The 14,121-nt window shown below is 37.4% G+C and overlaps 1 protein-coding gene across 1 annotated transcript in view; it reads left to right on the top strand.

The window, feature by feature from the left end:
- PALS1 (protein associated with LIN7 1, MAGUK p55 family member) overlaps nucleotides 1-14,121 on the top strand; it is a 59,047-nt gene that overhangs the window by 29,410 nt on the left and 15,516 nt on the right. Inside the window, exons 3-6 of the mRNA XM_082283746.1 lie at nucleotides 5,282-5,490; nucleotides 11,098-11,175; nucleotides 11,864-12,010; nucleotides 12,644-12,805. Of these exons, the coding sequence (XP_082139872.1) occupies nucleotides 5,282-5,490; nucleotides 11,098-11,175; nucleotides 11,864-12,010; nucleotides 12,644-12,805 (596 nt within the window). The remainder of the gene's footprint in view (nucleotides 1-5,281; nucleotides 5,491-11,097; nucleotides 11,176-11,863; nucleotides 12,011-12,643; nucleotides 12,806-14,121) is intronic.

Raw genomic sequence — 14,121 nt, 5'->3', positions numbered from 1 at the left:
AAAAAGGTGGGTTTAAAAATCTCTCAGTGGGGAATTCAGAAGGGTACCAGCTGTGGGAGAAGCTGAGAGATTGTCGAAGACAGTATTTGTGAAAAGTTGGAAGAGGAAACTAGTTTTGGCTCAGCAAGAATAGAAGATGGGAAATTGGTATTGAATGGAAGCTAGGATTCTTTGAATACTAGGTGTAAGAAGAGAAATGCCAAACATCGGGGACAAGAAGATTGTAGAGGTGTGTGTGTAGAAAGAGGTAAATTAGGAAATAACATGTGGTATAAGGTGCATCTTGAAGTAAAATGACTAAGTGACTTTGTCCACTTTTGTAATCAAAGTTTGGGTCTTGTCATTTGGATCAATAAACTTCAGATTTAAGAAGAGAGGATTTATCATTCGGCATTCCATGAGCCAGCAGTGCCTGTGTGGCCAAGAAGGTTAATGGGATCCCAGGCTGCATTAGGGAGAGCATTGGCAGCTGGTCGAGGTGATCCTGCCCCTCTACTCAGCCCTGGTGAGACCTGACCTGGAGTGCTGTGTCCAGTTCTGGGCTCCTCAGGACAAGAGAGGCAGGGAGCTCCTGGAGCAGGTCCAGTGAAGGGCAACAAGAGAGCGTCTCTTAAAAGGAAAGACTGTGGGAGCGCGGCCTGTTCAGCCTCAAGAAGAGGAGACAGAGAGGGGATCTCATCAATGCCTGTCAGTATCTGAAGGCAGGATGTCAGAGGATGGATCCAGGATCTTCTTGGTGGTGCCAAGCAATAGGACAAGAGGCAGTGGGCAGAGACTGAAGCACAGGAAGTTCCACCTGAACACGAGGAAAAACTTTACTGTGCAGGTGATTGAGCACTGGAATAGATTATCCAGGGAGGCTGTGGAGTCTCCCTCACTGGAGGTACTCAAGAACTGTTTGGATACAATCCTGTGCCATGTGCTTTAGGATGACCGCGCTGGAGCAGGGAGGTTGGATGAGATGACCCATTGTGGTCCCTTCCAACCTTACCCACTATGTGATTCTGTGGTTAAGAGTAGGTTTTGATTATACTCAACTATGACGTTGAATTATTGTAAACATAGGAAAAATAGTTCTAAATAAAATACTGTGGGTTTTTAACTTGTATAGTCCCTAAAGAATCTGTATTCACTCACTAGTGTTGTCAAAAACAGAGTTAAAATTTAAATTTAGTGAAGTGCTTCTGCAGTAGCTTGAACTTGTACAAAATTTTCTTCTACTCTTGAGCATGTCCTTTTTCCAGTTTCTGGGTTATCTTTCTAACATTTTTAACACTGCATCTGGCTCTTTCCCTCTTTCCACTTTGACTGTCCAGGTTAGAGTGATTAGTCATATCCACAAACCTCTGAGATTAGTTAGGAAAACCCCAAATAAACTTGAACAGGTGCTAGTGAATTACAGAGATGTTCAACTATCCTTCTTTGGAATTTTTTGAAATACTGATTTTAATTTTCCTATTGTGTGTATGTGTGTTAATCCATAGAGCTTCTCCTGAAGATACATCTTTTAAGAATATTGACCTATGTGTCTGTATTTTTAATTTGGAAAGTGTTTTGTAAGTGCCAATGTCTAATTTGGCAGATCCTTGCCAAGTCTTTAATGTTTTTATCATCATAAAAGAAAGCAGACTAGATTAAAGAAATTGGAATTTATGTATAAAAATAAAACAGGACACTTAACCAAAAGATTTTTAAAGGGCATGTTTGTTAACAAAGCAGTATATGATTTAGACAGCTGTTTAAAAGGAAATAATGGAAATAATATTCTCTGCACCTAGCACATGGGCATGTAAGTATTTACTGGCTTTTTCATAGCACTATGCTTCTGTAAAAAACAGACTTTTTCTGTTTGCTACAGTTCATTCAGCTAATTTAGTTAAATGAGTAACTGACATTTCATGGAAGTAAGCCTTTCTCTGAAGTAAGCCCTTTCTGGCTACAGTGATGATTTTTTTTTTTTTTTTTTTTTTAAACCCACCTATTTTTTGCTTTTATGCCTTGGCCAAAACTTATTTATAAATATGTTATAAATAAACTTTCTGAAATACTGTTTTATCCAAAACTACTTTTCCTAGCCATGTGATTCAAGTTATATTTGAATCATTAAAGTGCTAGTACCAGCACATAGATTACTCTGCAGAAAAGTTTAGGAATCAAGACATTGGCGCTGACATAAAATGAAGCCTATCTTCTTAAGTTTGCTCTTCTTAACTTTTGTTTAAGGTGATAAAAACCATCTATTTTCTTTTCTTCATTTTCTAATATAACATGTTAAGCTGTGACTGCAGGTCCTCCCCTGCAGTTGCATACTTTTGCCCTGGCAGTCTTTTGATTAATGTGTATATCTCACAGCGCTCAGTCACATTCCAGCCATTTCATAGTCTAATGGAAAAAGGCTGCAGCGCTTCTTGTAAAAGACGACTTGACAAAACCCAGTATTTGATTGCTAATTGATCTGCAATTAAAAAATGGACTTGGTCTGCAAAAGAACCCTGACTTTTCTGTGAGTAAATGCAGATGTTGGTCTTACTGAACTTTTTTTTCTTCAAGACAACCCTATTAATAGGATATATCTGGAGATGGAGTCTTTTGTTACCTGATGCTTTTTAAAATTATTGTTACTTTAAAACGACCAAAACCAACAAAAAAAGAAAACCAAACCCTGCACCGAAATGTTATCTGTGACTTAGACTTTAGAAGCAGGAACCTAAAGAGAATTAGGCATGCATAAAGCCAGATTTGTATGTGGTTTTGTGTGTATGGTCTTTTATTAAACAAGTGACTAGGAAATGGAGTGTTACCTTTTGAGGAATATTTCATTTCACTCCTTTCAAATATTATTTCTCTTTTATTATTGTGTTGAGGTGGGTATTCATTTGCTGTTTCATGGTGGGGGGAAATCACTTGGTATAAAGCTCTGGCATCTAGCAGATGAAGCCTCAGTGTGGAAGGGAATTGTACAGGGAAGAGAGTACCGTGGTAGTTTGTAAGAAAGGGCAACACAGAAGGAACTAGCAAAGGGCCAAAAAGAGAATATGTAAAGACATCTAGGAACAGGATGTCTTTTTATAGATACAGAGCAAGATGTCTGTCTTTCTGTATGAATTTATATCTTACATGCAACATGTATTAGAATTGCGTGTGTATATATGTGTATGTATTTGAATTTTCAGATGTGTAAGAGAGAGTTCAGAAACAATGGACTAAAATAATGCATAGCAAGAGATAAAAGGAGCGAGGTTCTTCTCTAACATCTCACTGCTTTTTGAATCCAGTAACCGTAACAAATAGCAGAACTTTGAGTTGGTATGTTTTTTAACCAGGCAGGTGTCAGTAGGAGCTGTGCAATGACATCTGTTTTACTCACTTTTTTTTCCTTTGTGCTTGAAAACAGTGCACTTCCTCAGACTTGTGAGAATGAGTTGAAGAGGTACTTCACTACTCTACATTCTCCATTAGATGAGAATTTTGCCAGCTGCCAATGTCCTATTTAGCAAATATTCTCACTTGTGGAGTGTTCTTTAGCCTTCTCTCCAAATGGCATTTCTCCCAGTGTGATAAGCAGTATATTCTGTATACAGTTTCCTAGTGAGACATTGGCTACCTTTAATTAGTGTTGTGAGCTGTAGCACCAGTGGAATATCCTGCACAGCCAGTATCCAAGCTTTCTGTGCAGCTTTTGTTCTACTGCCCTTTGTTTCTCTGGTGGTTACAGGAAGAAGCCCTTGACCTTTGGTGGGTAGGATGATTTTAGCATGTGTGAAATGGCTTTGGAGGGGTTTTTATTACTTTTTTTTATTGTCCTGCAGACAGTAAAATACAAGAGTAGTAGCCCTGGCTTGTTTGTTTCCTTTTATAATACAGAAGACTAACTTGCAAACTCAGACTTGACAGCTTGTAAATAGGTATGGTTTGTCCAAATTTAAAACAATTAAACTTGTTTGAAGTGCTTATTTTATTAGGCTTTATGGTTTTCATGTGCCCATTTATCAACCTTTTTTTTATGTTGTGCTCAAAAATTTTGATTCTAGGCTTGTGTTCAGTGTACTGATGAGTTTGTGGTTAAAAATACCTACGGGAAACTTCTTGACAGAGGTATCTGTCTTAGTGATTGGTATCTACTGTGATTTTTCATGTAAAAAGTGCAACTTAGCTGATGTCCTGATAGTGTTCCTAATATTATTAGCTCATAATGAATAAATGAAAGTTGCTAAAACTTAAAAATTATTCTCAAAGGGATAATTTGGTATCAGTAAAGAAGACTGACCATCAACTGACAGTTTTAAAATTTGAGGGTTTCATCGTTGTTGGTTTTTTTTAAATACCAGGGTTCAAAATTCTAGCTTACTTGAATTTATTAAAATATAAGATTGCTGACCAGCTTCTTGTGGCTGAACTGATTTTTTCATACAAAGTGTGAAAACATATACATTCTTTCAGGCTCAATCATGCTTTTTTTTTTTTTTTTTTTTTGGTCTGCTTCAGAATTTCTTACCTGTGTTTGATTCATATTCCTTGTTTTAGGTGGTTTCTCAAGTACTTAATTTTGAGAAGTGGCCTATTTAGCAGAAATTTGGTTTGGTTTAAAATAATGTAAAAGTCTTTGAGAAGCACTTGTAAAGCATCAAGATCAGTTCTTGAAACTCAGGAATGTAACGCATAGTATTCTGCAAACATATGGAAACTGGTTATTAAAATATGTTAAAATATTTTACTGCCCAAGCAGAACTCATATTCTTGTAGGTAAAAGATGTGGACTTCTCTTTGCTGTAGATAACTTTCAAAACTCATAGATGTTTATAGATTATATTTTTTCATCCTTTTTATTTTAATGTGCTAAGACTGAGCATAATTTTGTTTATAAATTGAGTGTAATTTACTTATCAAACATTCATTCCATAAATAAGCAATATTTAGTTGAGATACACAGATACCTACCATATCTGGTAGATGCACACAGAAAGGTGAACCAAGGTATCAGTGAATATTCAGTGCATCAAGATGAGCTTAGCAGTAAAACCTTACTGCTCTTACTGACTTGGGGACTTTTTTTTTCTTTCTTTTTTTTTTTTTTTTTTTTTTTTTTTTTTTTTTTTTACTCTTTTTATTCAGTTACATTCTGCTACAAAAAAGTTGGAATAATGGATAACTAATAAACTTGCATATATCACTGCTGGTTTAAAAACTGAACAGCAAAAAATTTTTGTATAACTCTAAATATTACTTAATTACCATTCTTGTTAACTTATATCTTATTTGTATTTTGTTATTTCTTACCTAGAAGTTGAAGAACTGTTAAATTCTCTTAAGCATATCCAGCACGTTTTGGTAGACCCTCAGAGTCAAGAGGATATCTCGCTCATTTTACAGCTTGTTCAAAATACCGATTTTCAGAATGCATTTAAGATCCACAATGCTGTTACAGTGCATATGAACAAAGCCAGCCCTCCATATCCTCTCAGCTCCAATGCACAAGAACTAGCACAAGAGGTATGTACAGTATGCATCCCTGGGATATACATGAAACCTGTAATCATAGCTACTGTTGAAATACGTACTTGTCAAGCTTGTCGGAGTGACTGAATGTTGAATATGAAAGGTTTATAATAGTCACTGATTGGAAATCTGGAAAAACCGGATACAGCAAACAGTAACCAGAAAAATATTTTGGGGGTAGGAACTCCCTCTTCAGCATGGATAGATATGTAACAGAGAAGGTACTGTGTTTAAATGTAGGAAAAGGGAGTGGTTGTGACAATCTAACTTGGTTTCCATTGGTATTCTTTATTTCAAGTATTCAGGAATTGAGTTACAGTTCTCTCTTTTTGTGACTTTCCACTGAGTTGAGCCAGGGTTCTTAGATTGGGGGGCATCTCTGAAAATACAAACATACTGGAAACAAGCATTTTGCTTTAAACTGAGCAACAGATCCCTTAATACTTTATTTAAATGTTTTAATTACTGCTGTGATTAAACTTCTTTTTGTCTGACAGATGACAGCTCTTTTGTAAGATCTGATACCTTTTTTAGAAATTGTTAAAATATTTTGAGGGGTCTCTCAGTAACGTTTGTCACAATTTTCCTTGGCCTGGTACGAGTATGTAGTGAAGTGTGGCTACATCTTACACCAATCTGTGTTTGTTAGCTTTGACTTAGGTAGCTTGAATACCAACATCAGTGCAAGCCTAGCACTGTAGTGTTCAGCAAAGCCAGATCCAGAGGCTGAGTAAAGGCACCCAGCAACCAAACTGGCTCAGGTATATGGGTTGGAGCATTGGCAGCAGGTGGTGGGTGTTGGTGGGGTTTTTGGGTTGGTTGGTTCATTTGGTTTGGTATCTGGTTTTCTTTCTCCCAGAAGCATTTTTTTTTCAACAGCTTTTTCCACTCTCCTTTCTTTTACTGACTTAAACCTTGTAAGCCAGCAGCATTGTAGAAAGCGTGAAGTTCTTTTGCAGAAGAAATTACTGACTCTTGAGGGGCATCATTTAAACACTGTCTAAAGGTGCAGGTGCTGATTAAACTTCAGCTTAGGATTTTCCTGTTCAGGTTTGTCAGTAAGACTGTGCCAAAAGCAGGTTGGAAGTACTTAAGAATATTTTGTGAATCTGTGAAAACTTTTAATCCACCCACTGTAATCATATGTTTGCAGTACATGTGAGCTTCCTTCTAGCTTGCTTATTCATCAGTCTGTAGCCTGCTTCCAAATCCTTACTAGGTTTCTTCCGTGTCTGAGTCTGAAGGACCCTTTTCATTTACCTTCTGTTGGTAAACCAGTCCCTCAAACATCCACTTCATATAGGCCTAGTTTAGGATTTCATTCAGATACAAGCCAGAATCTTTGAACCTCTTTTTATAATACAGGGTATTACAGATGTAACCCTTAAGAAAGCTGCTTCTTTCCCTTCATGAATATGATGACCTTTTATTTGCTACTTAATAGAAATAGAAATAATAGAAATTTCCAGTAAGAAAATATGCCTAGGAAAACTCTAGGTCTATTTCCACACTTTCACATTTCTCCCCATTTTTTGCTGCCCCTTACCTTCCCAACATGTTCTTCTCTTTTTTTCAGGTGATTTGGTAAATCCTAAAATCAGAAGGTGGTGCAAAGCCAGTTTTCTGTCTCTTACCAGTCCATGAAGAAGGTTAAACAAAAAGAAAAGATTTCATTAATCCAGAATTTTTAAACCAACACAATTTGATCATTATCCATGAGACTATTACATGAAAGACAAACATATCACTGCACTCATTTTGACTCTCCCATCCCCAGCCTTGAAATTACTGAAAACTCATATATGTTGCAAATGTCTGTTCCCATTTTCAGATGTAATCTAGTTTCTTGGTGATTCAGCTTCTTGTGTATTTAAGTGACTTGTATTTTGCAATATGTTAAATAACATCCTGAAATGATAGAGCTGGAAATTCAGGACATATATTTCTGTGTCTGATAGAAGCGTCTCGAGAGGATACCTTGAGGCCTCCATTCACATCACTCTGTACTTCCTTGTCTTGCCTGAATAGAAGATCTTATGCTTGGTTTCCAGATCTTTTATTCATTTTGGAAAGGTTTCTGTATTTGTTATGGTAGCAGTATGGGAGGAAATTAATTCTGCTTTAGAAAAGTTGGTCATGTTTTTGTTTTGGTTTTTAGGGTTTGTTGTTGGTGTGGGGTATTTTTTAATCTTGACAACGTGTTTATCTTGCATGCCCAAGTTTTTTCTTGTACTCTCATTTTTGGTTGTCTTTTGCTTTTTCTGCCTCTAAGCATAGGCATGGGAAACTCCCCCAAAAAGCAGCTCATTTACTTGCTTCAGGGTGTTTTTGAAAAGACACTTACAAAAGCCTGGATTTAAGATACTGATAGCATCTCGATGATAAAAGCCAGAAGACATCACAAGAAAGAAAAATAGCAGATACATGCATAACATTAATTTTAAATAGCAGGTAGTGCTGGTGTGCATATTTCAGTGCACAGGTCATGAGCAACAGTGTGTAACTCTGAAACTATTTGGAGTGTGTGCCCCAGTTTAAAGCTACAGATGTGTTTTGTTTGAGGCTTTATACAGTGGAAGAGAACATCTCTAACAGGAAAAGGCATTTTACAACACAACTTCACAATGCAACATGAAACAGTCTCCCTTTTAAAGAAGTAATAACTAATATTATTTCGTTTTTTAAAATTTTCCAGTCCTCTTTATGAAATTCTTAAAATTGGTTGTGTACATGTACAGTTAACTTTTCCCATTAATTCTGATAACCAGACACTTAACAACTGAAGATTTTTCTTTTCTTTTTTAAGAAACTTCAATTGAATTAAAAAGGTGGAATGAAGCACGTGAGCTTAAGGAATTTGAGAAAGCTTATCTTCATGTAATGGGGTGTACTCCAAGTCTCAAATAAAAATAGCCAGTAAACATCAAGTGTAATTAAATTGATTTTAAATCCATTTTAACTTGACCAAGATGAGGGCAAGGATTATGGCAACGTGGTCTGAATCTTCACCTTGTAAGAATATTGGATGCAGCATTCAGGACAATTTATAACTTGGCCTCTAACAGCACATACCAAATACCTCAAAGACATTCTTGCTATTAAATATATTTAATAGGCTCAATTTATATAATTATGTTCCTAAATATTTTGGACTTGCTACTGTTTGCTTCTGCAAAATCAGGCAAATAAACCTGTTCAGTACTGTTGAGGGGATGCACTGGAAGTTCATAACTTCTGGTGTAAGTGCACTAGAATGTGTATGTGTGTTCAGTCTGACAGTCCTGCTCACCTGCCAGTAAGCAACAACAGAATTCTGTAGGTGCAGTTAATTTCTGAATGTTTAATATCACTCCGGCACATGCCTCTATCATACATGCCTACAAATTGTAGTGTGTGGAATGAAACCAAATTGATAGCTTCTGGGGGGGGTTCTTGAGCTAAAGTTAGCATGATTAACAATAAAAACTAGTCTTCAGAGTTAAGAAAATACAGTTATTGCCACGCTCTCAGTGTGGATTGCGTATGCTATATGTAGTGTGTCACTTCTGGAATGACAGGCTTCTTCAAATTTCTTAGTCTGATAAAGCTGTGGGATTCATTACCATGAGTTACAAAGGACTGTAACATGCAGCACTACTGATGTAATAAGTGGTGTATAGGGCAGCCTGAATCTTTCCTAGAGCTTCATTAAATAAACAAATGAGAGATGTATCTTTTTTCTTAAAGAGGGGGGGATATTAAAATTTTGAATAATCAAATTACTCAAAGCAGAAATTCAAGTTAAATAAAGGATGTTTACTGCACACAGAATAACTGGTTGAACCAGATTGCTTTCTTTTCCACTGTCAAATCCCCAACCTCTGACCTTGTATTCAGATGGTTGTGTTCCTTGCAAGACTTCCAAGTTGCTTTCTGAGTAGGTTTTCCTGTAAAAAGATAATTAAGATTTGATAAATAAGGCTTTAAGGCTTCTCATTGCTTCTTCAAGAAGGGAATTCGAGGTCCCTTGAAAGTTAGAACTTAAATAAACCTCTATGAGAAAGTCTTTCGTATAAAAGAATCTTTTCTTTGAAAATAGAGGAAAACTTGTCAGTGAAATACGTCTTTTGCTGTGTTCTGTTTGCTGTGTGACATCCTAGAATTGAGTTTAAGCCAGGTGTAATAGCTTTCTGTCTAATTCAGAGATATGACTGAAGTCAGGACTTTGTGAAGCTGAACTATTTCTGTTCTCTATGATTTTAAAGAAACCAGTTAAAAAAATTATTTAAATCTGGCTTCTTTGACCATTTTAAGCTATACTATATTTGCTCACCATGAGGCATGTTCTAGGGATGTCAGAGGGAAGGCTTTTGGAGGTTGTGCCAGGTTTATTGCAAAGTGCAGGAATGTGTTCCATGTGACACTTTGTTTGGCAACATGAGGATCTTGCTCCATGGAAACAGCTCATTTTGTGGCTTGTCCTAGAATTTCAAATTATCTTGGGTTGGAAGTTTTCAGTGCTGTTATCTGGTAGCATCCAAGATAGTTGTTAGTGTTTCTAAAATAGTAGAAAATTGCTCCTAGTATAGAGGCTTTTCAGACCTTCAGGTACTGTTAGATCATACAAAAAGGTGAATTATTTTTTCTTTGAAACTTTTGGTTTCTTGATTCTCTGATGTCAAATTACCTCATCTGTAAGAGTCAAAAGCTCTTGAAAAAAATGTTTTCTATTTCTCTGAAAGCTGCTGCTACGATTTGTGTAATCTACTCTTGATGTCTTTGGATTAATTTGTGCTGTTGGACTTGTGTGCTTTTGGTCAGATTAGGCCAGAGGATAATGGCTTTGGAAAGTATCTTCAGCCTCACCTTTATGTGAGAGGACTTCCCTGCTCTTGGCTCTCTGTATGAGCATACCAGTATTTGCAAGAGATGATGGCAAGGCTTGTTTGGTAACTATACGAGAAGGAAAACCTATTTTGGCAACTGAAGCTGCTTGAGTAAAAACTAGGCTTGTGTTAGTGTGGATTATTTTGGAACCAGCCAGAGAAACCAGGTTTTCAGGGAGGGGCGTTTTGGAGACAGGAACTCTAGGATGCATTTCAAAACCTGTCTCAGAATCTTTGGCCTTGCTGTTGGTGGAAATAGTTTCCATAATAAGAATATGATAATCTGCTTTTAAGGAAGAGGAAGGCTAGTCACATTAATAAGAAATTACTCTAGTTCAAAAACCCACCATATTCTCATAATACACTTCATTGTGACTGATTTCACTGACATGCAATCACTAACTTTCTAGAGTTCTAGTTTTTTTGCATGCATCTTTGTGATATCTGAGCTCGTTGCCAATCTCTGGAATTGACAAATCTGTGTTAGGTATTGGATACCAACTTAAATTTGGTAGATTATTACTGAGGCAAGATGTGCTGGGTTAGTCCTGTGGTCTCGTGTGTTTTCCTAATGTGCCCCTGACTAATCAATCAGCAGTAGTGCAACAACTACATGGATATACTTTACTTTCAGTAAAATGAATAATTGCAAGTAGGGGGTTGTGCTTGAGTAGGAGAGGGAGGATTGATAAATCTCTGGCTAGATAAAGAGTTTTACTGCTTGATTTCTTTTTAGGTACAGAGTGTTTTGAAACCCAGCCACCACAAGGATGGACAGGAGCTTAATGCTTTGCTGAATGCCCCTCACATGCAGGTAAAATGAAACTTCTAATCTAATGGATCTATTTCTTGATGCTGTTTTCAGCGTAACTTATTTTTTGCCTTGGGGTGACTGGGCAAGGATGAATTTTATTCCTCAACCCTCATTTTCCTAGGATAAGGAATTTGCAATTTCCAGAAACTAATGGAACTTTTTAATGAAGTGTAGTGCGTGGTTGTATTCAGCCTTTGCTATGGTCTATATGTATTACAGGGTAATTTGCACAGAAACAATGTAGCAGTAGGTCAGTGGGAACAGGGCAACACATGAGCTGCTTTGCTTACCTGTTTTTACCTTTGCAATTGTTTCCTGCTTACCATAGGGTGCATGAAGGAAATTTTGTTCTGGGGTGGTGATGTAAAAGTAGTTTTCACTGCAAAACTTATTCTGAGTCTGCAGATACATACATAGTAAACCAATGTCTGGGTTTTTAGTGCAGATAAGATAGAAGTACAGTTACAGTTGTGTTCAAAATTGCTTTTTTATTATTTTCCAGTCTGAAAGTTTTGAAAAAGAGTAGGTGCTACATAGCTGTGATAAATAATTTTTTTTATTGCTTGAGTCAGTTTGCGGTGTTCTATGACCTCCAGAGACTGTTGAAATTGCAGAATATCATCTACTGGTTTGTATGCGTATCGAGTGTGATGTTTTCTGTAACTGAGCTGATTTTGTTTAACACTAGGCACTTCTACTGGCTCATGATAAGGTTGCAGAACAAGAAATGCAACCAGAGCCTATGACAGATGAAAAGATTTATGAGAATGTTGGCGTGTATGCAGGGGAGACGGTTAAAATAGTTCGCATTGAGAAAGCTCGGGATATTCCGCTGGTAAGTACTGGTGCTTACTCAGTTATATGTAAAGGAAGTAAGGCTTTTTGTCCTTTCCAGATTGCTATGAAACATTTGGAATTCAAACGCAAAGGTAATGTTTAACTTGTAAATACTCTCCCTCCCTCCAAAATGGGAAGCAGTCATAGACAGTAAACTTGTATTAAACTTGAATTGGGCAGTAGCCATACCACCACGTAAAATCCGTACAACTTCTGTCAGCTTGGGTTTTGACAGATCTTCTTGGCAAGAGTCACTATCCCAAGACTGCTGCAAGGGAGCTTAAAGTCTTGTGTCAATGAGGTGTTGGTTTTTTTAGTTGTCTGGTTTCTGGTTTTGGGGTTTGTTTGGCAGTTATCATCTGCTATTTGCATCTTTCAAATAAAAGTTTCCTTAGGACTGTGTTTCTAAAAAAATAATCTTATGGTGTGGAGCCATTAAATTCTTCACTCTTTAATGTAGGTTGAAGGAGTTGAACAGTGGGTTTTTTGAACTGGAGCATTGTGTGTATGCATCCAGGCTGTTACTTGCATTCTCTTTCAGCATGGTTTTTCCACTGGCTTGGAATATATACAATAGATGGCTTTGAGTTTCATATATGTAATAAATTCAGAATGTGTTGCTACTACACAGGGTGCTACTGTTCGCAATGAAATGGATTCTGTTATCATCAGTCGAATAGTCAAAGGAGGTGCTGCAGAGAAGAGTGGGCTGTTACATGAAGGGGATGAAGTTCTGGAGATCAATGGCATCGAGATCCGTGGAAAAGATGTTAATGAAGTTTTTGACTTGCTGGTGAGTTGGAACACTTCTTGTTTGCTCTGCAATAAATACTCATTTCATAAGTCTGAAGCCTGTTGACTCTGCTTGCCATTTTACTCACATTTAGTCTCAAAACTATTTCCATTCTGGTAGCTGGTGTTCGTATGTGGAGGGCATTTCAAGTTTTCTTTCTGATGCATAGGAGTATACTGACAAGTATGATGGAAGTTACTGCAAAAATGAAGGCTACAAATGTGGAAGTATCAAGCTGTTATCTTTAGACTTACTTCTAATGATTTCTAAGAAAAACTTAGTTTAGCTCTGAAAAGCCATAATTTGTCATCTTTGTCTCTGGTTCAGTCCATAATTAATAGATGTGTGGCTGGTTTGGAGGTAGTTTTCTTCATAGCAGCTTATATGGTGCTGTGTTTTAGGCTGGGTTTAGACTGAAATAGTGTTGATAATGCACCAGTGTTTTAGCTGTTGCTAAACAGCACTTGCCCAGCGTCAAGGCCTTCTCTGTTTCTCACTCTGTCCCTGCCTGCAAGTAGGCTGGGGTGAGCAAGAGGCTGGGAGGGGACACAGCTGGGACAGCTGACCCAAACTGACCGCAGTGGTGTGTCTTGCCAAGTAACATCAGGCTGAGCAGTAAAATCTGGGTGGTGAGTGATTTCTTTACATCACTTGTTGGGTTGGGCTTTTTTCCACTTTACTTATTAGACTGTCTTTACCTTGACCCATGAAATTTTTTCCTTGCATTTGATCTTCCAATTCTCTGCCTCATCCTGCTGGGGGAGAAGAGTGCATTAGGAGCTGGTCGGTGCCTAAGTTACTGCCCAGACTTAACCCACCACAAATTGTATCACAGGGGACCTTTACGTGACTAGACTTGTTACTCCTTCCCTCCTGATAAAGGCCCTATTGTCCAGCAGTTTACTTGCATAGATGTTTTCTTGTTTATTACACCATTCATGACAAAATTATACTTTAAAAGCAGCTAGGCAAGAAATCCATCAGAAATTAGTGAATGCAGAGGCACTCACTTTCAAAAAGGCCCTGTGAGACAGAATGTCAGAAGCTGGCAGTTACAATCAGTATTTTGTCTTGCCCAATTGCACTTCTTTCATGCTTTTCCCTGGTACCTGCTTTGGATCGGTGTCCAAGACATCTGGAACCCTACTCTGAATCTTTGATCCAATTGCAGCAGGCAAGACCATTCTGTCAAAGTGAAAACAGATGAAAATGACATTGTTTTGGATGTCAATTTATAACTTTGGCAAAAACATTGTAAATTTCAACTAGGACTTATGTAGTAGGGATTTGGGAGGGGGGAAAAAAGGATGAGAAAC

The sequence above is a fragment of the Coloeus monedula genome, assembly GCF_965178545.1.
Source record: "Coloeus monedula genome assembly, chromosome: 6".
In the NCBI taxonomy this organism is placed as follows: domain Eukaryota; kingdom Metazoa; phylum Chordata; class Aves; order Passeriformes; family Corvidae; genus Coloeus; species Coloeus monedula.
The sequence above is the reverse complement of the archived record's forward strand: the minus strand, read 5'-3'. Positions and strand labels throughout refer to the sequence as shown.